General features: G+C 38.6%; 1 protein-coding gene and 1 pseudogene across 2 annotated transcripts; both read left to right on the top strand.

The window, feature by feature from the left end:
• The first annotated feature begins 1,369 nt into the window (after window positions 1–1,369).
• On the top strand, window positions 1,370–1,711 carry LOC143574997 (uncharacterized). The gene has a single exon (XM_077059475.1). It carries the CDS (start codon window positions 1,370–1,372, stop codon window positions 1,709–1,711), a length of 342 nt encoding a protein of 113 aa, XP_076915590.1.
• A 5,865-nt stretch (window positions 1,712–7,576) lies between these two features.
• LOC143574993 (uncharacterized) lies at window positions 7,577–9,676 on the top strand (annotated as a pseudogene). The gene is made up of 2 exons (XR_013142688.1): window positions 7,577–7,796; window positions 7,833–9,676. The product of XR_013142688.1 is annotated as an uncharacterized LOC143574993 (transcript).
• Window positions 9,677–10,376: the final 700 nt, after the last annotated feature.

Genomic DNA, 10,376 nt, shown 5'->3' with positions numbered 1-10,376 from the left:
TATGTGGGTCCGCCCCTGGACGTGACGTGTTTATTAATTCACCACCAAAATTTGTTCATCTAAACAAGGATATGGTTGTTTGATTTTCACTATATTACCATAGCTTAAGGGTGTGTTTGGGAGTGCTTATTTATGTGAAAAAGAACTTTTTGTTAAAATTACTTATAAACTTAGGAATTTTTGAAAGGAAGTTTTTAAAAAATGTTTGTATTAGCTTATGTGTTGAGGGAACCAAAATGACCAAAAGAGACACTCTTTTTAAAAGGAGCGTAATATGTGTTGAGGGTTAGAGAGTGTAATAGGTAAATCAAAGTTATTAAGTTAATAAGTTACATATTCATAACTTTTCAAAACCCCTTTATTTGGCCTTCACCATAAGTTAAAATCTATAAGGTCTTATAATTTGTCAAACACCTTATACACCTTATTAACTTTTCAAAAAGTTTATAAGTTATAAGTTAATGAAAATAAGGAATCCCAAACACCCCCTAAATATCTTTTATTTGTATAGTTTTTAATTTTTTAAAAATGTATAGTCAAATTCGGATCTTCCAGATGACATCACTTTGTTCGGTTAGACAATTCCGACATCGAAATTCAATTATGCAAAAAAAAACGCGTATCGAATTCGAATAAACCGATTCAAACAAACAAATATATCCGATTATCGAATGGGTAAATGGTAATATACTAAATTACTAATCCCTCCCATATCTTTCTAAGTTTAACCCCACCTAATTACCATTGATTTACTAATTATCTAAAAAAACCTTGGTAAAAGATGAAAGTCACATCAATAGCTCAAACAGTTAAAAATAGATTAAAACATCAAAACACCTTAAACCCTAACCTAGCCTCACTTCCCGCCAGCGAGCATGGGGAGCAACAGTCAAGCTCTTCTCGACCTCGAAAAGAATCCTTCTTCCAAAAATACACATTGATAGCATCAACTCGTATGCAGTGGCGGATCCAGGAATTTTTTTTAGGTGGTTCCCTCTTAATTTATAAGGTGGTTCCTACGCGTCTTCTATATATCCGTACACTATTATTTCGAAACTCGGGTGGTTCCGGGGAACCACCCGTTTGTATGCTGGATCCGCCCATGCTGGATCCGCCCCTGCTCGTATGCTAATTAACGAGTGCTTTATATATATGCAGAGTCAACGCTTCTTGTTATTAGTAATATATACTTTAGTATTATATATTGTAATTTATATCTTGATTTAGTCTCCTAAAATAGTGCCTAGGTTGTTAGGCAACTATTCTATTTATTTGGGTGTAATCTCTCATTTGAGGCAAGCAATATTGATTACTTTCATGGTAATTAGAGCCTAGGTTAAACCACCAAAAATTTTCCACCACCGCCGCCATGGTTGGAAAAGATGGAGATGACTCGTCATCCTCCGGTAGCAAAACCGACACCCAAAACAAACCATCCATTCACCCAACCTACAGCGTCACCAATATCCAATCAAAAGTCCGTACACTAGATGGCAAAACCACAACCTATTCATCATGGGTGAAACTTTTTAAACTCCACCTTAAAGCCTACAAAGTTCTTCACCATATCGATGGCACACCACCCCCCGCCATCACCGATCCCACATATGCGGAATGGTCGGAGCTAGATGCACTCATCCTTCAATGGATCTTCAGTACCATATCTGATGACATACTTGATCGTGTTCTTGAAAACGATATCCCGGCCTGAGAAGCCTGGACCCAGATCGAAGATGTCTTCTTAAGCAACAAGAAGGCTCGTGCAGGCGGCTCTTCTCCACGAGTTTACTCACACCACTCTCAAAGACTGTGCGTCAATGGATGCTTACTGTCAGAAGCTTAAAGACATCAGCCGACAACTTGCGGACGTCGGCAAACCGGTTGACGAATCTTCTCTCATCATTCAACTGGTTAACGGTCTTCCCAAAGAACTAGACACCATTGGTACGATAATTAATTCGGGAACACCATCGTGGAATGAAGCCCCCACCATCATTGACCTGGAGATACGTAGACTATTGGCCCGAAACGAGCTCTCTGCTAGCACTCATGGTGACTCCGTTTTATACACTACCCACGGTCAAAGAAAACCGGACCCGACACAATCTAATGCGGGTTCCGGGAAAACCTACCCAGGGAGCAATTATTGCGGCAACAATTATGACCCGAACTTCAACTATCGAATGGGTCGAGGAGGTCGGGGCAACCGGGGGAGCGGGGGAAGAAACAACAACAGCAATGGTCGAGGCTCGTACGGGCACCCTCCACACCAAAATACTTTTCTGCCCAACCATACAACCTACCCTAACCAATCAGCATCCGAGTAAGTCCGAGTTTCAATATGCGGATATTTTCACTAAGGGCCTCCCAAGACAATTATCTGAATCGTTTCGAAACAGCATGAACGTTTCATCTTTTGCACGCTCAAGCTGAGGGGGAATATTAGTAATATATACTTTAGTATTATATATTGTTATTTATATCTTGATTTAGTCTCCTAGAATAGTAGCCTAACAACCTAGGCACTATTTTAGGAGACTAAATCAAGATATAAATAACAATATATAATACTAAAGTATATATTACTAATATTCCCCCTCAGCCTGAGCATGCAAAAGATGAAACGTTCAAGCTGTTTCGAAACGATTCAAATAATTGTCTTGGGAGGCCCTTAGTGAAAATATCCGCATATTGAAACTCGGACGGCACGTGAAGAACTTGAACGTGACCAATTTGAACCTTTTCTCTCACGAAGTGTATATCCATTTCAACATGTTTGGTGCGCTGATGTTGAACGGGATTCCCGGCAAGATAGACTGCAGAAACGTTGTCACAATAAACGTTGTGGCTCTAGTGACCGGTGTTCCAAGTTCGAGAAGTAAGTTGCGGATCCAAGTAGCTTCAGCGACAGCGTTTGCTACCCCCCGGTATTCAGCTTCAGCGCTGGATCTGGATATAGTTGGTTGACGTTTGGAAGACCATGAGATAAGATTATCCCCGAGGTAAATACAGTAGCCCGAGGTGGATCGACGCGTATCCGGGCAACCGCCCCAATCAGCATCCGAGTAAGCCACGAGAGAAAAATTTGGTGAAGCCGAGATCCGAATTCCATAGTCAACTGTCCCATGAATATAACGTAAAACCCGTTTCATGAACAACAAGTGAGAGTCCCGGGGAGCATGCATAAACAAACAAATCTGCTGAACTGCGTAGGAGATGTCGGGCCGTGTGAAAGTCAAATACTGAAGAGCCCCGGCCATGCTTCGATAAAAGGAACCATCAGCCAATAATTCCCCCTCGGTCTCACTAAGTTTGGAGTTTGTATCAACGGGAGTGTTGCACGGTTTACACGCCGTCATGGAAGCCCGATGAAGAATGTCACGTGCATACTGTGCTTGAGACAAAAATAGGTCGCCACGGTCTCGACTGACAGGTATTCCCAAAAAATGGTGTAAGGGACCGAGATCCGTCATGGCAAACTCTGTGGATAGGCGTGAAATAATGTTATTGATCAGATTCGGGTGAGAGCCGGTAAGAATGATGTTATCAACATATAGGAGTAAGTAAGCTGTTTGATCCCATGTTGATATATAAATAAAGATGTATTAGTTAGGCTCCCCAACCCAATGATAGAGCAAATGAGGAGAACCGCTGGTACCAAGCCGGAGGTGCATGTTTTAAACCATAAAGAGATTTCTGAAGGAGACACACATGGTGCGGGTTAACCGGGTCAACAAAACCCGGTGGTTGTTGCATGTATACGGTTTCCTGTAGAGAGCCATGAAGAAAAGCATTTTTGACATCAAGTTGTCTAATGTCCCATTTACGAGCGGTGGCAAGAGCAAGAACCGTGCGGATGGTAGCCGGCTTAACAACCGGACTAAAGGTTTCGGTACAGTCAATGCCGACGGTTTGGGATCTTCCGTTACATACCAGTCGTGCTTTATATCTGTCAAGGGAACCATCCTGATTGAACTTGTGTTTAAATAACCACATAGACCGGATAACCGGCCGATTTGCTGGTCGCGGAACCAGTTCCCATGTACTATTTTCTTTTAATGCATCCTAAAATAGTGCCTAGGTTGTTAGGCAACTATTCTATTTATTTGGATGTAATCTCTCATTTGAGAGCAAGCAATATTGATTACTTTCACTTGTTTGCAAATCAGATGACAATATTGATTTGTTGAAGAAGCTCGAAGCAGCGAAAGCTAAAACTAAAGCTAATGCATATCCTGTTACCAAACCTACAATTGCCGCTCCTCTTCCTAGCCAAGGTTACATTGCATTTCGTATATCTGTTTATATATGTTTAATATCAATTACTTGTGCAAATTTGTTTCTTTTCTGGAATCTGTTAATTACAAAATTCGATGCTCTTTCCTCAATGCTTATTATGATCTAGGGATGTAAATGAGCTGAGCTCAAGCTCGACCTTGTCTCGTTTCAAACTCTTTTTCTGAAGCTTAATCTAGCCCCGGCTCAGCTTTTTTATTATTAATTTGTTAATTTATATACATTTTTAATTATATTATACAAGCTCAAGCTCGGCTCAAACTCAGCTGTGAGTGTAAAATTAATACATAGAAGGGCAAAAGAGGTAAAATTTAAAATTATACAAGCTCGTTATGGCTCGACGAGCCTAAACGAGCTTCCAATACAAGGCTCGAGCTTGGGCTCAATAATTAAACGAGCTTTATTCGAAGCTTGGGCTCGGCTCAAGCTTGAAAAAGCTCGGATTTTTCTGAGCTTTTAATGATTCGAGCTCGAATAGCTCACGGTCAGCTTGGCCCATTCGCACCCCTATAATATGGTCTACGATGATGATTATTGCTTGGTTTTCAAATTACATAGGATGAACAAATAGATATCTATCTGTACATAAAATATGTAGCCAACCAGTACTTGGGGTTTTTTTTCTTCTTATTTTCTTTTCTTTTTTTTAATTATTGATATTTTGATGCAAATTCATGTTTGAATATGGTGTTTGTTATACAAAGATGAATACATCGATCATCATATGCACACAATGCGTGTAATTAGTTTATCAATTTCTTCTTTAGAACAAACAGGATGTTCATGTTGTTTTCATTGCTTCAGTTATGAGCAAAGCGAGGGACTTTTTAGGAATTATGGCAGAATCAAATAAGAAGTTGCAGCAAGATGCTATGATATGCAAATATTGTTTTGTTCATTGTTCAACATATGTGTATAGAATATATACGTCTTACCAAATTGTGCATTTTTATGTGCAGAACTCCAAGAATTATGATATTGAGGCACTCAAAGGAGATGAATCAGAATATATTGAAATGGTTTGTTACTCTTCTTATTTACCTTTATATCATTTAAAATTCTATTATCACATTGTCACTTAACAAACTTGCAGGATTTAATGTTGGGTGTTGCTGATCTAAACACCCTCGAGGCTGTTGCAGCTGCTGAATCCGCCATTACTGGTTCTCAACCAATAATATCTCTTGATGCTAGTAGCAGTGAATCTGAATCTGAATCAGAAGATAGCTCTGATGATGACAGTTGCAATGATGAAACTAGCACGACGATCCGATCTTCTGTGAAGTCAAACGGTCAAACGGCTAGTGATAAATCAGCAAATGCGATGTCTGAAAACGGTCAAAAAGGAAAACGAGCTAATATTATTGAGCTCCAATAAGTTGTAATCAGTTGTAAACAGAAAATAACAAATGTACCCTTTTAAAACTCAATTGTTTTTAAGAGTTGGTTTCAAAATTTCATGGGGTTTGTTTCAAAAGTTCATGGCGGGTGATCGGGATTTTAGCAAGCATATAACACTAATATTGCTATTATGAAGAGCGGTTGCCCCCATTCTTTCAGTATATGTCCACCAATACTCCACATCTTCCTTTTCCGCTATAGTGAAATCGTAACCAATCTCTTTATCAACCATCCATAATCACACACGCTTCCCTGTATCATACGATGCCGTTTCTTTATATTCAGGTAAACTGAATTTGTTAGTTAAAACAATAATGAAAATAGGTTCTGTTAAATCATGCTGTTTAAATCTCATAATTTCTACATCATCACTTGGGATGATAGTGAGCTCCATGTTGAAATGGTGCTCTTTATGAGAAGTTTTTCATATTAAACAATTTGCATCAAACGCTAATTTACAATAAAGTGGCAGGTAAGCGGGCAACAAGCTGCACCGCAACCCCTTTTCGATAGCAAACCCAGTCCCACTGAAACAAAGTTTCAATTCTTATGAGCCGATTAATTACTATGCACGACTTTCTGAACTCTGTTTAAAAGGTTCACGACATCCAGAGTATGAGGGATTAACGGTTGTTCAAGTTTTGTTGTGAATAAATAATGTAAATTAAGGATTGGATTTAGTGGTGTTTGAATTTACAGTTAAAAAAGTGAGTCACCAAAAAATCAAATTTCTCAACTTGGAAATAATGAGTCAAAGTCAAAGTTTCTTAAAATCAAAGTTGAACATGGTTTCCTAAAAAGGATAGCCGAAAAGCATGAGACAAAATGTAGGTAAACGGTAGGTACAAATCACTTGTCGTGTTGCACAATAATTAAAATGGTACTTAAGTATCACATATCATTAATTTAATGCGTTTCTTTTAAAGTCAACAAATAGAAAATTATCTAGCTATTTCATATGAGGTAACTGAATAGCAAAAGATTATCATGCTGCAACTCAATAGTACAGAGAGCGCCTTCAAGTTATCCCGTGTTCAGGTGAAAACCCACCCGCCCGAAGACCCAATGATGAAAAGACCCTGACGCTCTCAAAAAGCAAACTGGATATCATAAAAATCTCAGTATTCCTTTATTTAAATGTTCTTAAAAGAGTTTTCTAAAGAAAAAAGAAAAGGCATTCCATGTTTATTGCAATCGTGTCACCTCATAGATGCCTAGATGGTGTAAAGGATTTTTCTTTATGTATTATGAAATTGAATATCTAATTAAGTAATAACTTCATGATAATCGGATCAAAATGTGTATTATAAATTTACATATTTAGCCCTTTAAAGTGTATGAAGTAATTCTGGGTATAGATCGGGTATTTGAAAACCCAATTTCGGGTATTAAAAAATTGGTATTGGGTATGGAATCGGTTCCAGTTTTCGGGTATTACCGGGTACAAATCAGGTATGGTTCGGGTACGAGTTTTGATATCGAAATGCATACCCTATCCATACCATACGGGTAGCTGGGTAGGGTCGGGTACGGATTCATGTATTGAAAACCCAGGTATAAAAAAACCAGTTTCGGGCTTTTTTTTTCGAGTCCGGTCCGGGTTTTTTTTCAACCTCTACGCTGTAAGCCAGCAAAAAGAAAGTTTATATGAACTTTAGTACTTATTTGGGTCTAAATGCAAAAACAGGCCTATATAATTAGGTCAGTATCTATCCATGGAGAATCGTTAATCAGAAGGCATAATAAAGTTATTATAAACCAAAAGCCCAATAAACTAAAGGCTGATGTAAAAGCCCAATTATTAAAAACCCACACCTATGTCGGCTTCTCAAAGTCGTATATATTTAAGTCGTTCGTTAATTTGGGACCAATCAATCAATCAATCGAATATTCATTCACCGTTGGCCATCGTTGAGAGATAAGTTTGCGTACAATCGTCGTCAATATTCACCGTCGGCGTTGAAGATTCGTGTTCCGGTAAGAGTTATCGTCGCCTTTGAGTGATTTGTGGCCTCAAATAACCAAAGACCGTCGCCAATTATTATCAGTTTGCTATTTGCCTTTTGATTTCTCATATTCTCTTGTTGATTCGAATTAGGGTTTCGGTTTTTGTGTATTTGTTTGTTCCGATCTAGGGTTTTAATTTTTAATATTAATATCTTTGGTGTATTGGATTATCGGTTGCTGAAAATCAGTTGTTGGTGTTGTTTGTTTGTTATTAATAATGGCTACAGGACGACTGAACTTCTCCAGAAAAAGTTCGATTCGTTCTAATGAAGGACCCGGTTATCGAGTCTTTGGTCTTTATCGAACAAAGTTTGCTAGAAGGTCAAGTGGAAGAAACATTGATGATGAAAGATGTCGATTTGTTGATGGTGATCGCTGCGGGGTTGATCACGAGTTGCAAGACGGAAACCGAGAGGTGGATTTTAAGGAAAACGGGTTAAACTCGGGACCGAACAACAAAAGGAAGTTTTCACCTGTTTTCTGGGATAGAGTTGACAAGCAGGTGAGGATCTCTTCCAGGAGCAGAGTTCTTAGTATTTCGTCCGTCAGGTCTGATATTACTCGTTCTTTGTCACCAAAATCAGTTAAAGATGTTACGAGTATTGAAATATGTTCAGTTTTTGGTGAAAGTGATCCGCAGATATCTTCTGTGGAGTCTCTTGTGTCTAATGTTTCAGATGATTTGGGTGCGAGATCCATCGAAGGGTGTGATCAAGAAAGTGAGAATGAAGATGGAGAGTATGTTCAGGAACCGAACTTATACAAATCAAAGTGGGCTTTTAACGACTCACCCGTAATTGGATCAGATGGCAACAGTTCAAGCCCCGAAAGTGGGGAGTTCAAGCAGGTGTCTTCTCTATCTAGCGAAGATAACCATATTTTAGTTTCATCCAGTGAAGATTCGGATTATGTTGAAGATAAGGGTTATTCAAGTTTAGATAGTGACGATGATTATGAAGGGCTAGGCGTGATTCCAAGCTGTAGAAACGTGCACGAGTTTAAAAGGTTGGGGAAGATTAGTGAAGGAACATATGGTGTCGTTCACAAAGCCCGGGATTTGAAACGGGTGACGTTGTGGCTTTAAAGAAAGTTAAAATGGAAAGAGAAACAGAAGGTTTTCCAGTAACCACTTTACGTGAGATCAACATCCTTGGTATGTTACAACACCCGTCCCTTGTCAAAATGAAAGAAGTTGTTATCGATGACTTCAATGGTGTTTACATGGTAATGGAATGTGTTGATCATGAACTCAAAGGATACATGGATCGCGTGAAGCAACCGTTCAGTCAAAGTGAGGTTAAACGTCTTATGATCCAGCTTTTAGAGGGTGTATCTTATCTTCACGATAACTATGTGATGCATAGATATTTAAAAACATCAAACTTGCTCTTGAACAAGAACGGTGAGTTGAAGATTTGTGATTTTGGGATGTCGCGCCAGTATGCAACTCCTCTAAAACCGTATACTTCACTGGTGGTTACACTTTGGTACCGGGCTCCTGAACTTTTGTTGGGGGTGAAGAACTATACAACCGCTGTTGATATGTGGTCAGTTGGTTGCATAATGGCGGAGTTGCTGTCCAAGAAACCATTGTTTGATGGTGGTAGAGAACTTGAACAAATTGACAAGATTTTTAGAACTCTTGGTACACCGAATGAATCGATTTGGCCTGGTTATTCTAAGCTGCCCGGAGTTAAGTCTAACTTTGTGAAGCAACCTTATAATTGTCTGAGGAAGAAATTTCCGGTTGCTACTTTTACTGGATCACCTGCACTTACTGAGCTGGGATTTGATCTGTTGAACAAGTTTCTGACGTACGGTCCGGAGAAGAGAATAAGTGCTAAAGAAGCTCTTAATCATGGATGGTTCTTTGAGGCTCCTCTCCCCGCTGAACAAGTTTGGATTTCTAAATAGATTTCATTTCTTTGATCATTGTTATTGTGAAACATTTTTTTGAAAGTCAATAGAAGATGGTCACCAAAAATAAAGGTAGCATGTATAAGGGTGGCAAACCCAACCCAAATGGATTGTTTTGGGTCAAGATGGATAAACTTTAAAAGTAAAATGAGTTAGGATGGATCATAAAAATTCTTCAAGTGGGTCAGGATGGGTTAAAAATATACAAGTGAGTTTCATTTATAGGTTAAAATTGGTCAAAACAAAATATACAAGTTATCCAAAATTTTTCTAATTCAAAATACCTAAACTATCACATGCGAAACAAAACTCATCCGAACCCAAAAATCGATAAAAAAGAAACAAAAACCCCGAACCGCCTAAAACGAAACAAAAACGAAATTGAACCGAAATAAAAAAATGACCAAACGAAACAAAAAAAAACGGGATTGAAACCGAAAAACTGACCAAAACGAAACAAAAAAAAAAGCGAAATGCAACCGAAAAGCTAACCAAAACTAAACAAAAACACCGAATCGACCAAACCGAAACAAAACTAAATCGAAATAGAAAAACGACCAAAACGAAACAATAAAACCGATATGAAACCGAAAAGTTGACCAAAACGAAACATAAAAAAAGTGATATGCAACTGAAAAGCGGACCAAAACAAAACAAAAACACCGAACTGACCAAAACGAAACAAAAAAACCGAAACGAAACTGAATTGAAATAGAGAAACGACCAATACGAAACAAAAAAACCGATATGAAACC

This window comes from Bidens hawaiensis, unplaced genomic scaffold (assembly GCF_021521415.1).
Source record: "Bidens hawaiensis isolate Kalapana, Puna unplaced genomic scaffold, B.hawaiensis_p1.1 tig00027238_1, whole genome shotgun sequence".
In the NCBI taxonomy this organism is placed as follows: Eukaryota; Viridiplantae; Streptophyta; class Magnoliopsida; order Asterales; family Asteraceae; genus Bidens; species Bidens hawaiensis.
This window is presented reverse-complemented; position numbering and strand designations above follow the sequence as displayed.

Excerpts from the sequence above, each read along its gene's own strand:
- LOC143574997 (XM_077059475.1), top strand. The coding sequence starts at position 1,370 with ATGGTTGGAAAAGATGGAGATGACTCGTCATCCTCCGGTAGCAAAACC.